This window comes from Hoplias malabaricus, chromosome 11, assembly GCF_029633855.1.
Source record: "Hoplias malabaricus isolate fHopMal1 chromosome 11, fHopMal1.hap1, whole genome shotgun sequence".
In the NCBI taxonomy this organism is placed as follows: Eukaryota; Metazoa; Chordata; class Actinopteri; order Characiformes; family Erythrinidae; genus Hoplias; species Hoplias malabaricus.
Genome location: NC_089810.1, coordinates 12,416,522 through 12,433,910, shown reverse-complemented (window position 1 = coordinate 12,433,910; position 17,389 = coordinate 12,416,522). Strand labels below are relative to the sequence as shown.

Genomic DNA, 17,389 nt, shown 5'->3' with positions numbered 1-17,389 from the left:
AAATTTAAGGCTTTTAATATTAGGTTAGCTGGGGTTCTCTCTCTCTCTTTCTTTCTCTCTCTCTCTCTCTCTCTCTCTCTCTCTCTCTCTCTTTCTTTCTCTCTCTCTCTCTCTCTCTTTCTTTCTCACGCATGCCCTGGACCACAGCACATACCCTACAATATGTTCAATTTAAGCATAACAATAGGCAAAACAAAAAATGTAAACAAACAACCCCTTACAAGCAGCACTTAAAAAAAAAAACACTCTCTAATCATCTTGGTGTAACATTCAGCTCCACACAAACCTAAATCTACCTGTAAATATCCTCACACAGAAAGAACACAGAGCTCAATCAATTAAACATCCATGTTTGGTTTTGCTGGCTTCCCCCAGGAGCAGCTACATATGAGCTTCAGATCACTGTTCTAAATCTATTTATTCTGTAAATATACGACACTTATTTAATAAGACAACATTTATTTCTTAAATATAGTACTGAAGACATGAATCCAAAGCATGCACAAACCAAACTTTTTCTCAGAACTGTGTACACACAGAAGGCCACAGAGGAAGTGGAGGCAGTTTCTAAAAAAAATTGTTGAGGGAATTGCAGGAGAGCAACAGAAGACCTTAACTGCCAAGTGTTAATTAGAACTGTAGAGCAGAGGGTTTCACAGGCAAATCAGCAGCATTTTCTTTTAATGCCATTTGGGGCTGGCATGTCAAAACAAGCTGCATACTAAAACACACACACACACACAAACTCGCAGTTTCAAACTCACATACTCGTTAGAGGTAGGAGTAGTATTCCTACAACTTTCAGAACATGTTTACCTTTTACACAGTATGCTTCTCATTGGGCTTTATATTAAGTACAAACACCATCCGATGCAATTTCAAGGGTCAACTCAGTATTTTGACAAATGCTGGTTATTATACTGCAAACGTCACATGTTGTGGAGTGTATTAAATGGCATTAAGCACTGTGTTAATAGTACCCCTCTGTAGTTTGTTAAATGTGAAATATGATAATTAAGTGAACTATTAATTTGACAACAAATAATTTATGGTCAGGAAAGATAACGTGCTGGTCTTACTTTCCGGAGGCCAGAACACACAGCTCTAACATTCATGCTAAAGCGATTTGCTGGGGTCAGGGACATTGCATGACCCAGCAGTTGCATTGGTGATATTGCAAAACAGCGCTGCAAAATGTGTAATTCCCTTTTACATAAGCGGTTATAAAACATGCCATAACTGCCCAGTGACAGTTATATCAGTCTCCTGACATTAGGATATTACAGTGTCACGCAGGTTATAAATAGCCCCTCTATGAGCATGTTCACTAATCTAACACACCTGATGCAATCAAATCACCTAATATTTGCAGCATTCATAGTGGAGGGAAAATCAGGACCTTAATTTATAATTATTTTGATGTGTTTAATTGTACAACTCAGATTAACCCTCGGTACATCAAAAAATATCAAATTTCAGTTCATTCATTTTCTAATTATTTTTCTTATTATCATTAACTACAATACAAATCCAGTGACATGACAGAAGGAACTGTATACAGTGTAATGGGAAACAGACAATAAAAACAACACCAAATTATTCTAGATTTTGACACTGAGAAAATGTATTAGGCTTATTTTGCCTTATAAGGGCTTATAATGCCCTTTTGTCCTATGGCGATATTCAATGCACATAAATTATAAGCTTAAGAAAAACAACTTTTTTTGCACTACCTTGAGCTAAGATTATATATCAGTCCCAAATACCAAGACCACCGCAGAATGAATAGACCTTCCTACAGGAACATAATAAATTCATTCATTCATTCATTCATTTATTGTCTGTAACCGCTTATCCAGTTCAGGGTCCTGATGGGACCGGAGTCTCCCCGGAATCATTGGGTGCAAGGCAGGAACACACCCTGAAGGGGGCATCAGTCCTTCACAGGGCAACGCACACACACACATACACATTCACTCACACACTCACACCTATGGACACGTTTGAGTCGCCAATCCACCTACCAACCTGTGTTTTCTAATTAATAATTATTATAAAGGAATAAATGAATTAATTAATTATTAATTAATTCATTCATTCATTATCTGTAACCACTTTTCCAATCACTGGGCGCAAGGCAGAAACTCACCCTGGAGGGGGCGCCAGTCCTTCACATGGCAACACATACACAGTCACTCACACACTCACATCTAGGGACACTTTCAAATCACCAATCCGCCAATCCATGTTTTTGGACAGTGGGAGGAAACCCACGCAGACACGAGGAGAACACACCACACTCCTCACAGTGAATGAATTATCATACGAATTATTATACAATTATGATATTCTAAATCCTATGTGGGCGGCACGGTGGCGCAGCAGATAGTGTCGCAGTCACACAGCTCCAGGAACCTGGAGGTTGTGGGTTCGTTTCCCGCTCCGGGTGACTGTCTGTGTGGAGTTGGTGGTCCCCATGTCCGCGTGGGTTTCCTCCGGGTGCTCCCGTTTCCTCCCACAGTCCAAAAAAAAAAAACACACGTTGGTACGTGTCGACTCCAAAGTGTGAGTGTGTGAGTGAATGTGTGTGTGTGTGTCTGTGTTGCCCTCTGAAGGACTGGCTCCCCCTCCAGGGTGTATTCCCGCCTTGCGCCCAATGATTCCAGGTAGGCTCTGGACCAACCGTGACCCTGACTTGGATAAGCGGTTACAGATAATGATGATGATGAATAAATCCTATGCCTTTAAACTCATGCATTTGTATACATATTGTTTATAGCAGTAGATTCTCATTTCTCTAATGTTTCCAGTTTTGTTCATTTCCTGTCTGTAGTCCTATTGAACAAACAGATGAGGAACTGCTCTGTTTCTGCCCTCAATCTTGTGAGTGTGACTGTCTTTGTGTGAAATATGTCTCAACATGTAGAAAAAGCGAGTGAGTGAGTGAGAGTGTGCGAGCGCATGAGAGAGAGAGAGAGAGAGAGAGAGAGAGAGAAAAGAGCTGGAGGGAAGCAGGGAGATGGGAAATTCCTCCGGGGAAATGGGTTATCCTCTCCAGACTCACACCTTATTATTGAGGGCTGGCTAAGACACATACTGAGCAGAGTTAGAGGACACATGGGAAGCAGATGATCAGGAGTGCAGCCATGTGCTTCTACACTGAGCTGTGTAACTAGAGAGGGTACAAACACAAGAATGGGGGACAGAAGGAGTGGGAAAAAATTGTGTAATTGGTGTACAATCGGAATAATCGGTTATATATATATATATATATATATATATATATATATATCGCCTGGAGGTTGTGGGTTCTATTCCCGCTCCGGGTGACTGTCTGTGAGGAGTTTGGTGTGTTCTCCCCGTGTCCACGTGGGTTTCCTCCGGGTGCTCCAGTTTCCTCCCACAGTCCAAAAACACACGTTGGTAGGTGGATTGGTGACTCAAAAGTGTCTGTAGGTGTGAGTGTGTGAGTGAATGTGTGTGTGTCTGTGTTGCCCTGTGAAGGACTGGTGCCCCCTCCAGGGTGTATTCCCACCTTGCGGCCAGTGATTCCAGGTAGGCTCTGGACCCACCGCGACCCTGAACTGGATAAGCGCTTACAGATAATGAATGAATGAATGAATATCTAAACAGTAGCACGCAAGAGGTAGTGTATAACATCATGGTTGTGATTTGGTCACAGGTTTCAGCCAGGAACCACTCCAGTTTAAATGGTGTCGCAGTTAAGTTCTACAATATGTTAAGCACCAGACTGCAGCCGCTGCATCATTGAAGGAGAAATGGATCCACAAGGCAGTAGCTGCAATATACGTTCAGGTTGAAAAGAAGCACCAAATGTGGTTGCTATCTCACTTATGTGGAATTACAAATAAAAAAAAAAGAAGTTTCAAATTTGTAAACAAATGTTTGACCATGTAATGTAAAATAAAGTAAAGTAAGCCAGTGAAACGAAGAGTGACCTTATAAGGAATGACACAGGACAGAGAGATGGATAAGGAGATGATGGAATGGAGACAGGGTGTGTATAAAGAGTGTGGGGGTGGTGTGGACAGTGTGAGGGCACTGATGAAGGAAGAAGTGAGCGATAGTGATAAAGGGTTTATGACTCATGTCTGATACATGTCCATTCAGTTCAGTGTCTGAGTTAACAGCCCTCAGAGCTGCCGCTAAATTACATAGAGGCCATTTAAACATTCCATTAAACGCAAGTCAGTTATTCAATGGTAATAAAAATATATACACTGTTAAGTGTTACAGAATAGGAGAAATAAACTGCCATTTCTGAATGCATCATTTGTCTCCTAAAGTTTAGCCCTGGGTCCTTTCAGAACACAGACCCTGCTAATTCAGTGATAACATTCTTTGGTCATGGAATAATTAAGGTATGCAGTTCAACCAAAATCATTTTGTGTCATATCTGTAATTTGTTTATTTGCCATGAATTAAAAGGCTGGGCAGGCATCCTCTATACATGGTGATTCTATTAATTTTTTGTCTGAGGTTGTGTTTGTAGTATTATATTCTGTTATTAATAAAAATGTTTACTACAAATGAATTATTCACTCATATGTCACTCACAAGTCTAATTGGTAGAACATTTGTGTGAGAATTTGCTGGCATTAGTGAGGTTTGGATGTGTGACAGTCCTGAAAGATAACCTGGAATATATTTCCAAATGACATTTATTCCAGAAATGTGATGTGTATCCTGTGCTAAGAGTGGACATATACATATTCAAAAGATTAAAAGAATGTGCAGCAAGGGATAAAATTAACTGTTATTCATACCCAGGCTAATCTGCATCCCTATTATATCATAATTTGTACATTAATTAACAAGAATTTGTTCTTAAAAAATGTGATTTGTGTTTAATGTGATTAATTTGTGTATGTGAATAATTTGCATAATAAACAGATAACAAGATGGAATACTTTTTTTATAAGGCTGCATATTTTTGGCTCGGCTCAGATGGCAGCAGCTAACTGTCTCTTTCTCCTCCCTGTTAGGAAGCTAATTTAAAGAGGGCTGCTCCGCTCTGACACACACAGTGGTTTTAACACACACTGCCACGCTGTAATAGAACGCTCTATTCAGACTGGATCATACTCTGCCTTTTCTGATGATAATTCTTCCAGCCTCCTTTGTTGCCATTGCTAGTGTTTCCCTTTTTGTTCGCTTATATTGAGATGTGAATAATTCTGAAGGAGCCTCGGTGCACATTTGCTGTCTCAACTACAATTTTGAAAAGAGAGGCTTTGAATGGGTTACCCTGCTCAAACTGTCATCTTTGTCATTACTTATATTGTCTAGAGCACATAGATACGTGGCCACCTTGGTGTGGCTGATTATAGTCTGTATGGATCTGTACAATTATTCATGTTGATTAATATCCATTATAAAAATATTCAATAATATGTATTTTGTGTCCAAAATAAATCCTATATTTAAATAGATGTAGTAGAATAGTAAGCTGATAATATCATTGGTTGTGATACTCAGTAACCCTCTACTCTGTAAATATTTTCTGAAATTAAGAGCATCTCAGCTGTGGACTGAGGGAGGAGAACAGTGCTGTTACTTCTTGGATGCTCCCATGATGTAATTGTGATGTGATGCAACACTCTTATGAATCCATGAAACATATTTGACTACTAAACGCCCCCTTGTGGAGAAACTTCAGCCTGCTAAATGTGACTGACTGAGTCTTTTTTAAACCAAATAATATATATATATATATATATATATATATATATATATACAAGAACATTTGCTGAAGAAACTCTCAAATCAAGTCACTCATTTGTTTCACTGGGGCAAGGGAAACAGGTTTATATACAGAGTGTAAAGCTCAGTAAGGGCACTGTGAAACGGTGTGTGTGAGAGGACTCGAGCACTAAATCTAATTACAATGACAATCACTGCTTATAAATTCTAAAGCCTGGTGTTATTGTCAAAGCCCTTCCATCATAACCTTCTTTCTACTTATTCTCGTCTATAGGTCAAGATGATGTGCTGAGGCTTGTGAGCTGAAAGCAGCTGATAACTCAGCTCTGTGGACTCATGATTTCTTGGATGCATGGCCAGTGAGGTGAGATGAAAGGTGATGGGATACACAACATCTAAGAATCTTCAGTGTACTGCACCAACAATAATATGTCTCCACAAATAAACTGTCTCCACAAAAACAAAATCTAACTTAAAATGGTGGGTCAAATGCCCACCATTCTGTAAATGATCTAGGTTTGTATTTATTACAAAATGCAGTGTATCCTGATAACTCATTATACACCGAAATACTATGGCATAATGTATCATTTATATTTAATATTGTCACTTCAATCTCCTGTAAACACTCCTTAGAATGCTGAGTTGACATATATAACAAATATCTTTTGTAGACTAGAGAGCCAGGGGTAGCAGTCTGAGACCCAGCATTAATCAACATAACTTGCTCTCTAAGAGAAATGAACTAAAAAGCCTGGGTCTGAAATATTAATCGCTGTTTACTGTGCTAATTTCCCCTCTGCAAGCAGCTTGGCCCGAGGGGGCTGGCTCCAAATGAATCGTGTCGTTAGTGTCGTTGCCATGGGAGCGGGTTGCTATGGGATGGGTGTCGAGGTAACGAATGGCACTTTGACCCAGTGGTGTCTGCTTAGAGGAGAAACAGCTGGCTAGCCCTCTGCTCCTTCAGAAACAAGCCAACAGATGAGCAGGCACATGTTCAATCAGTCAGCTGGCTGGACATAACACATCAGTTTCTTTAAAGTGTCTACACTGTGATCAAATATTGTTTTAATATTTGGGTTAAAAACTAGTCTCTGAAGTTTATGATGTCACAATCACTAATACAATCCGTATATTTATTACGCAGCAATTTGGTCCTTCAGTCACACACAGCAATCATAAAATAGGCTTATCAACAGAACATGGCATATAAAGCAGTCACACATAAGCCCCTAGCATTGCACTGTGGAGCAGTGCAACAGCATTCTCTGAAGTGACAAAGCTCTAATCAATACATTTTGGATATAATGGAATGGTGTTTCTGATTTCTGATTCACATCAGTACTTGGCTTCACTAAAGTTTATGTAGCTGTATGCAATCAAACCCTCACAGCAAATGAGAGTTCAGATTTTATGTACATACTCTTGATTTAAGAAAGTAATTTTGGCTGAGCATTTGTTTTAGTCGTAAATCCATTGGAAAGAAACACCTGTTTAATTCTACAGCATAAAAAATTATAAAAATGTATCTGATAAATCCTAAATGAAAAAGCAAGACTGGTGCAATGCACCAATAAAGTCCTATTGCAGGCAATAATTGCATATACTCTGTTATGCCACCTTATCTGATTCCTGATTCAGTGCAGCAGTGCATAATGTACCTTCATTACACAATTATTGATATATACATCTACCTGTTCAATTGAATTAGAATTACTCAACTCATCTAAATGAACAGCGAAATGACCTCTGAGTCAGTGCATGTGGTCACCCACTTGGCTTTACTTTAAAGATAATCAAAAAACTACACAAGGGGTTGTATTTTTGCTCAGTAACATGTAATTATTAATTTCCTTGTTGCTGGACTGCACAAAACTGCAGAAGAAATGAAATGAATATGCAGCTCAAGTTTTCTAAACTGATCCTTTTGTGGTTTTCAAGGACATTTGGAGACTTTCAGTTTCATGCACGCTCACAGACTCCATGGGGTCACACAAGGAGAATGGCAGCTCTTAGTGTCTATCTGCTTCTGTCCGTCCTACAGCATATCTTTCAGTTACAAAAAAATTTAACACGGTAATGTAGCTTAAATTTCACTTACTTATTTTCACTACAGTGTCAGCGTACACAGCCACATTTATTATAAGCTGTGGTCATTCCACATTTAGGTATCATTAGTTACTCTCTGTACTGCTCTAACTGTTTTATGTGTATCTTATTTCTTTAGTGTGTTGAGCTGTTTTGAATGACCTCATTATAACTTTAGGACATTGGTCAGCTTCTAAGAACCACACACTCAATTACTCTTTTTCATCAACAGGCTTAGCCAACTGTAGACTATTCTACTGTCGAGGACCTCTTCACTTCTTCTGACCTCCACATTTCCTTTACTCTCACTATTTCAAAAACGTGTCCCTTTCCCCTTCATTCTGCCTCTTTTTGTGCTGCTTTGTCTCCTTTCTACACCTTTCTCCCTCTATTCATCAATCTTCCACGAGCCTGTAACCTGTGACTACCTTTTCACGGGTCTCTATATGACCCTTCCTCAGTTTCCAGGGGAGCACCTACCCTGTCTCCATCTCCCGCACTGTGTTTCCATCTCTCCATCTCTCTTCACAGATGGTGGGCCATGTGGCAGGCTGGCAGCCCAGCTCATTATTGGCCCTGCTGTGCCCACGGAAAGGTGGGCATCAGGGGAGAGCATCAAGCACTGCTGTCCACTCCAGGTGAGCCTGGCACAAACTGACTTATTTCTTAACTAGGCTAGAGATAAACTTCTGTATGTATCAACTACTCAAACCAAACAGCAAAAAGGTGCTCACAGTCAAAGTACTATCTCCAACAACATCAAACCAAAAATGACCTTGTCTTATTGAAGATATAGCCTCTCAATGTATTTGATCAGCCCCAGTGTGCCCAATCTTCTTGGGAGGGTGAAGGTGAACATGTACTTCTTCTTAAATAAGTGAAGCCCGTTCACAGCTTTGTTTTGAACTGCCCTCGATGCAATGCAACTAAACACTTTAGCACATCAGAGGACAAATAAAATTTCCCGGTGTGTCACACCAGCTAAAAAGATGTCCGTGGTAGCTAGCACCATGTGCAGTGATGGTGGGAGAGGGTGTCATCTCTGCTGTGTAGGCCTTCCCAGCTTATAAAGTTAAAAACATATGATCAAAGCAAACATTTTCCAGCTTCATACATTTATTCTTTGCAGAGTGAAATAAATCAGAGCAGAGTTATGTGTGCTACCATGTCTCCTATCACTATATTACACGTGCACAAACTTCCTTTATTTTTCTTTTGAGTTTTTCCAGAGTGTCCAAATTTTGTTATTGACTGTGTCCATTAAATATCAAATAACACAACAACAATGACACCATGAAATGAAGTAAGTAATTAGAAGTGGACAAATGTACATTGTACAGCTAATAACAGTAACATCCAGCTTGTGTTCATACATTTGCCTGTTTTTAAAGGCAACAACATGTTATGCAGTGTCAGAAGCTATATAGGCAATCCTAGTGAAACAAGCTTGAAGAAACTTGTTAGTTACCTAAACTTTATAGAGCACAGTTAAACCTATACTGGCAGGGAATATTCCTTTAATCTGCCATTCTGTAAATCTGGAAAAATGTACTAAAAATGTTCAGCAGGATCAGTGAAACTGATTAGTTTAAACTGACCATTTAAAAAGCTGCAACTGTCAGCCTGGGGCAGATCATAAGACTATCATTCTTCTTTCTATCAGTCAGTATAATACTAAGGAATAATGTGGCTAGAAAGATCATGTAGCATAATAATATAATAAATTCAGTTTTGTTCACATATGGTATAACTGAACTTTAAGAAGAAACGCAAGAAAAATATGAATATTTAGGATGTAGACTCCTTATTTTCAGAATAAAGACCCCTGCAATTCACAAAAGTCCGGGAATTTTTTTTAGAGCTTACATAGAATCTTGAGAAGCGTTCACAAACTAGTCCCGCCCTCCCCTACTCCGATTGGTTCGCTTGAGTGAGAAAGGGGAGTGGTGAAGTAGCCTAAAATCTTCTGATTGGTCGGTCTGACTGTAGAGTTACCGTTATTGGTCGATAATTTTCTCTGTAAACATTTAATTGGTCAGTCTGCACGGCAGTAGTCCTTGTTTACATCAGACGAAGCTCATGTACCTACCCTCATCTCGAATAGCTATGCCGAAACGTAAAAGTAAGTTCTCGGATGAATTAAAAAAGAAATTCCCATGTTTTGTGTAGCAAATAAAGATGTAAAAGACCTAAAAGCACACATAGGTTCAGCAAAGCATACAACGGCAGCGAGGGGCGTGACTGTTGATTGTTGCTAACAACAATTAGTATTAACTAGCATTCTTTTAGGATTGCATTAAATCTTAAAATAATGCTAGTTCTGGTTTCTATCATTACTTAATTATTAATTGTGACTTTACTTAATTATTTTGTAAGGCTTATTACTTAATACTTAAGTACCATTTATTAATGTACCCTTAATGTGAATTGTTACCACGGAGCAAATTCATACCTTAGTTATTACTCACTTATAGATGTCTGCATATTTCTGTTCAATGAAACGTGTTCTGCTAAATCTAGGTCAACCACAGTGTACAACTATAGGCAAAATAATGGAAAAATGGAAGGAATATGCATTGGAATGCAACATTTGGTATATTAGCCTGACAGGATTGAAAACTGAACTAGATCACAGACGCTGCCCAGCATCAAATACCCGCCTCAAAAATGAACAAATTCTATCAGTAAAATCCAGCATTTTTAAACACAGCTTTCAGTGGCTCTTCCCTTGTTCCAGAGAACATGCCTCAAATAAAAGATATAATTCTTCAGAATATCACCATAAGGGATGCACTGAAAGTATAGCTACTGGAATTAATCAATAAAATAATAAATAAAAAAATATATATTAGTGAAGTAAAGTCTGCATTGGAATTGTAAAAACTTATCTGAATTTCGGTTTTAGTAAATGCAAAAAATGTACTTTTGATACATCAGTATTCACAAACATTTGCTGATGATATAATGTAGCTTGCTTATTGAAATTGACTTCTGTTGTCCAGCAATTAACATAATACATAACACTCTTTGTAGTATAATGAACTCTTCATAGGACACACATCATTCTCCTTCAGCTGGTACTCACCTTTTCCTGGTACTGTCTGCGTGAGGAGTCCAGAGACTGTATCAGAGCTGTTGCGTGACCCACAAACATGGCATAGCACGTGGCTCCCACGATCATGCTGAGGATGGTCAGCCACACGTCCGTCATGCCGACCGGTGGGTACATGCCATATCCAATGCAGAGCATGTGGCTCATGGCCTTAAAGAGGGCATACGAGTATTGTTGACCCCATGTATCATTCTGCAGGGGGAGAGGGGGACACAAACACATGCCCACGGGCCATCACAGACTGTCCCCACAACCTCTTCAGTGGATGGTGTACAGGGAAAGGTCAGTTAGCACTCAAGCAGCACTGTCCCAGAGGGTACACGCCACCTGGGGCACACACGGCAGGTGTGCCCATAATGTGGCATTCACAGCCCGATGGGCAAAACGTGTTAAGTATGCAGCAAAATTCTAATTCCTCAGCTGAATGGAACAACAGTCACCAAGATGCACCCCTGTGAGCAAGGGAGGGTCTCCAAAATAAGAAAGAGACATTTTGAGCTATATGCAGGGTTCAATGTAACAGGCTGAGAGGCAAATTGTGAGTAAAGAGTTGGGTAAATTGATGTCAAACCCTATTAATTTTAAATTATTCTGTACATGAAACTTCATTATCACACACACACACACACACACATATATATATATATATATATATATATATATAAGATGTGGAATGAATTATAGGTTTCATAAAAGAGGAAACCTTAGGAAACAGGACTTAGAGATATCTGTAATTAGAGGGAATGTAGAGGGCAAAAAATAGACTTCTCTCATTTTTACTTTGTGTTGTTGAGTTGCAGCACTTTTAAAACTAACCCTACAGAGTTTGGCTTTCTTTCTCTGTAAGTTATTTATATGCCATATGCTACAACCACCACTGGTGGGGTTAAAAATAATACAGTGTTCTGTATTCCGTTACATGTAAAGGCATCATTTATGAAAACACACTTGTAATGAAAAATGTACTTCTAAGATAACAAACGCAAAAAATTATTGCCAATCTATTGACATTACTATGGAAATCCATGGTTAACCAAAAGCATATACTTACTGAACATTTCTCTTCCATAAAATATCCACATTAACTTTTACCCACTTTGCACTCACTACTCTCTAGGTTTTAAAGCAGAAAAAACCCACTATCACTTAAATAATACTGTAAAAATATAACAACAAACAATAAGAAGAATCAAAACAAATGCACTTAACACTGTGTGCTTGCTCCCCTAAAATCCTGTGAAAATTAAATTGTGAATGAAAGGAGCTTGGAAACAAAGATTCTGCTGGGAGGAAAAAGTGGGTCAGCTATTTAGAAAGATGTGAAATTTCGGTGTGTCTGTAAATTGTGAATAAATTGCCCTTTTCCTCTGGACTAGTGTGGAAGTCCGTGTGGAATCAATATCGTCTCTCTCCTGAGGAGACATGTCCAAATTGCTTTCAAATTCATTTCTACAGAGGCAAAGCACTGAAAGAGAGCCTATTAGAGCTTTCAAAAAAGGGAGAGACATGATGACATAGTGTGATAATGGTAGAGCTGTGTTAGGGAAAGCTGGGAAAATCTAGAAGACTTCAGGCACCTTAGAGAAGTGTGGGTCACCGAACAGTGCAATATGCTCAGTCATTATTCAGGTAAAGGCTAAGAACAGTGCGGCATGAGGAAAGGAAAGCAGGTCGATCCACATCAATAATTTATTTTAAACTTTTGTCTTGTTTTTTGTATGTGCCAGCAAATGTATCTAGCCTATGAATACACTTCTATTATACATTTTATTATAGATAGAGTTCATTTCAGTACATGCACGTAAATATGTTGCAGTGCATTTGCTACCTGTCTTAATGTATGGCTTTGCTAGACTAATTGTAATCAAACTTTATTTTTGTGTGATATTTCTGACTTTCAACCCTGATCTCCGCTGAGGAATCAAATGTCACCAGAGGCTTTTTTTTTCCCCCAGGCCTTCGGCTGGCTACTCCAGTCCTTTGCGTCCAGGTGATTTGAGGTCATACCTCAGGTGTTTGGCAGCTTGGTTATATAACCGTAAAGGAAACTCAATTACCAGGTGGAGGGGGTTTTGTAATGAGACCAGGCTCTCTCCTCACTCACACTCTGAGCACTGGGAACTCTTCAAACGCTACACCTCTTGACTAACAATAAGACCAAATTAAAGCACAGCAAGGGTGCTCGCTGGAAAATTGTCAGTACTTGACTGATACTGATACTGAATTAAGGGTTTAAAACAAATAATTATTCAATGCATTTCTCCTTCAGGTTTTGACCTGTCGCTCTTAATAGACCTCTTTCTTGTTGGAGTTTTAAAGGTCAAACAAGACAATGTGACCTCTTTGAACCACACAAAACCTGTATACACCTTAGTCGTCATATACACTGCTTGTGATAATTGTGTAACTAAAGTATTATGGAAACTGATGCTTGTTGAACTGACCTTTATAGATGTTTATATAGAATGCCACATCATGTAGCTTTTTAAATGACCTAAAAATGTACGTGGCTGAAAGCAGTTATTTAATGCGAATATCTAACAGAGCTAAATCATTATTTTCAATAAAATTAAACAGAAATTGTGTTACGGATATGTAAAGAGTGATACTTGTTTGATTTGAGGTATTTTGATACTAATTTGCTGGTATCCTTTAAATTGCAATGCATTTAAATACACTGTATAGGGTGACAGTAGAAAAAAAGACATTAAACATTATCATAGACAAGTTTTTCCCTACTCTTTTCTTGGTTTGTGGTCACGTGATGACTCAGTCGTGACAGAAAGAGATAAGATTAAATGAGCTGGCACAGGTTCCAATGAAATGTGATACTCACCACCATTTTGTTTTTGGAAACCCAGCAATCGGCGGGGAAGTCCTGCAGCATGGGAACAAGGAACTGCAGACAACCGTCCCAGTGACACAGCAGCAGCATCATCCCAATCAGATTCACAATCCGCACCATCGCACTTGCCAGATCATAAGTCATATGGAAAATCTAAGAAACAGATAGAAGGTCAGTACTAGTGCTGTCCACTTTAAGCACAAGAAGTCTTACCAAACACTTACCGAGATGATAATTCTATTATGTAGTCTGTTATTTATGCATTTAATAATTTCTTTATTTAAAAGTAAGTGACACTTCAATCTGAAAAAGAAAATTCTGACTGAAATAGAGAATGCTATTTAAGCACTGGCCTGTTCTTGTGGAATTTGTTGTTTATGTTTAAATAAGCTCCATGTGGATGTTCATAAGTTTGAAAGGGTAATAGGAATCTAAGGTTATCAAGCTCAGTGCTCAGTATCAGCTTGAGAGGTGTATATCCCACACGCAGGGATTGAGTGCTTACGATCTGTACCACTCAGGGACAAAAAAAATCTATGCAATATGGTATTTGCCATTTAATTTTTATTTTTATTATTATTATAGTCTCTGATGGGAGTCAAAAACGTACTGATCTTGTAAATAATCAGTCAAATGAAAGATTGTGATTGGTTTATACGCATTTGTACAAAATGCCACACCTCACTTTTTTTCTGTGTGAAATGACACTGAGGACGCTAATATATGTGCATGTCCTTTTGCGACCTTTCAGGATTGGAGGCTTTTAAACCTGCCCAAGGTCATATTCCTGGCTGCGCTGTTTAAGCTTTGTCCTGTGACAGGTCAGTTTATGTTTCTGTTAATCTGCTCCCTATTCTAGGCCATGGTGTACTCAAACAAGCCTATGCCTGTAATGACCAAACTACACTTATGTAATCACTGTCCTTTTTCTTTCTTTTTACAAATGTCACTAATGGATCTGTGTCCTCTGAATGTGTATATAAGTGTGTTTGTGTACACTCGTGTGTACGATGTAAGGTGAGAATAATGCTTAAGCTTACAGTCAGCAGGGAAATGACAAATCACTAATGCATCTTTTAAATAATGACAAGTGAGGAATAAAAAAAAAACTTAGTCCACTTTCCGAAGCAAAGAGAGTGAGAGAACGAGAAAGAAAAAAAAAAACGAGTTAGAGCATGTTCATGAAGGCCAAGGTCTGCTAATCCTGATGATAACTGCCCTTTGGGAAGCTCATGGATGCTCACTCAGGGTGTTGAGTGTTAATGGCCTTCACAATTTAAAGCTACTTAATCCCATTGAGGCTGCATCTCTTCATATTAAAAGCCACTCAGTGGCTCTTAAAAACACACTGCTTAAAAGCTTATAGCTGTGAGGGATACTCTCGTTCACTCTATTGTTATTGGGCAGTAGAAGTGCCTCATAAATCAGTTCTAGTGACTCAGTTAAAGAATATGCTTCCTCCTGCCTCTTCTTTCTCTTGCCAACTCCTGCCAATGTGATTACACTCCATATGCTTTGTTCACCTATTCCTTGCCATTTATTGTTTGTACATGTGCCAAGTCTCAAAGAGGCACTAGCTGTTTTAGAAACAAGGAATATATAGCCATTGTACTGTGGCCCACCATAAACATCCACTAAGACATCACCTAGAAACACTATTCCATTTGACACATTGTGGATCGCGTTCTGTGCATTTTTCCTTCACTTGAAATTGACATTTTTAGATATAAACCACTTTCTCATGATGCTGATGATAGATATGATGGACATTATGTGACGCCGTGATGGCAGCTGGCAAGGCGCTTACTAAGTCAGATACCAATCCCCAGTGCACAAGGACAAGAGCCAAGTGTGCACAGAATGGAAAGTTCCCTCTCTTCTCGGATGAGAGGAGATGTCAAGCTACAGAGAAATCACAACCCCCCAAAACACACACACACACACACACTGTCTCTCTCTCTCTCTGCATTTGTTCAAAGCGTTTAGCCACGGGTGCATCTACATCATCTGAGTGAAGTCGTCCGCCCGACTGCTCCTTTCTCACTCAATCTACCTAACACACTCACACAAACACACACACACACTTCTCCTCATCACCACCTCCACAGCTGGGCTCCAGCATGCACTGCCAGTTTGTTTAATAAAAGCTGCCTCGTCTTTTCAAACTCTGTTGTGAACACATTATCTGTGTGGAAAGCAATGCCACCCAATGCCAGCTCTTCCGGCTGGAAGTAAAATGCCGCTCTGCAGCTCTAACTAGCTGCAGTGTAATTCTTTGTGTGCATTAATTACCAAGTGTGGTGTTAAAATATTCCCTCCGTGATTTATCTCCTTTCCACTGCGGACTGCATTGTGATGATACAATTCAAAGCTGGATATAAAGAAGGAGCGAGAGTAAGATTGAACACACTAGACATACACACAATATAATCAGTTATTTCAGCTACACTGTGAACACAGACTTTCATTTGTCCACACACACATCTTGTATAATCTTTGTAGAAATCATTAAAGAGAATGAGACATTCTGGAGCAACTGCAAATATGCCTAAGATCACCAAGCAGAATTGGTCTTGGGAGCAATAGAACTGTGTCCTCTAGAGCGCTGGCCGTCTAATACATTTGAAATGATTTGAAGCAGTGTGTGTGTGACCCATGACCAAGCCACACTAAAGCTTGTGGCTGAATGCTATAATTTCCTCACAGCACTCTTCTTAAAATGTATTTAAATTGTAATAAATGTCTGTATTGGTCAGAAGCTGTGTATCTTTAATGTGAAATAATATTTGTCAGAGATTTAAACTGATGCATGAAGTAAAATTCAATGATATGTCACGTCAATGAATATCAATGATGAATTAGCCTCCTCTTTCAAACTAAACACAGGGTTGCGGTTCCTTCCGGAGCCACAGCTCTGCAGAGTGGAGCGTTCTGCCTCATTAAACACACCTGATCAACTCATCAGCTAATTAGTAAAGCCTTTGAGCATTAGAGGCTGGGAAATTCAAACCTCAAAGCCAGTTAGAACCCCCTGCTCTAAATAAACCAGTTAGAACACAACCGTTTTGTCAAATTTGTCAGTTATAGTGAAGCTACAGCTATACACAATCAAATCGAAGGGCACATTTATAGCTTGCCACATTCACAGCTGAAACACAGTCCATAAACCATCATTGTACCCCATCTGGTCTGCAGTGTTATCTGTCCTTACATGTCTCTGTAAACTCCTACACAAAGCTGTGTTCCCTCCACCCAGGCCAGCATAATGTCATGCAAATCTCCAGATAAAAACTGGCAGTATGAAAGAGCAAGAAGCATTACACATCACTGGGTTCAGCTAAAGGAGTGATCTACACTCTCTCTCTCTCTCTCTCTCTCACACACACACACACACACACCTTTCTAATAATTTAGCAACGCAAAGTGAGGACAGACTTTGGCTCAATTAGAGAGTAAAATACTTTTAGTAAATTGGTGAAATCCTGCTTGATATGTGGGTTATTATAAAGTCATTATTAGGGGCATGAGAAATTAAAGTTAATGCATCTCTGTCTGTAGGAGAAGTCCAAATGGCGAAAGGCTGTCCCAGGAATATATAAATCATGAACACCCTGGAGACT

At 39.2% G+C, this 17,389-nt stretch overlaps 1 protein-coding gene across 1 annotated transcript in view; it reads right to left on the bottom strand.

Annotated features, from left to right (window-relative positions):
* Nucleotides 1-17,389, bottom strand: part of hcn4 (hyperpolarization activated cyclic nucleotide-gated potassium channel 4) — an 84,560-nt gene that overhangs the window by 24,547 nt on the left and 42,624 nt on the right. Inside the window, exons 3-4 of the mRNA XM_066684897.1 lie at nt 13,761-13,922; nt 10,898-11,116 (exon numbers count right to left, since the gene is read on the bottom strand). Of these exons, the coding sequence (XP_066540994.1) occupies nt 10,898-11,116; nt 13,761-13,922 (381 nt within the window). The remainder of the gene's footprint in view (nt 1-10,897; nt 11,117-13,760; nt 13,923-17,389) is intronic.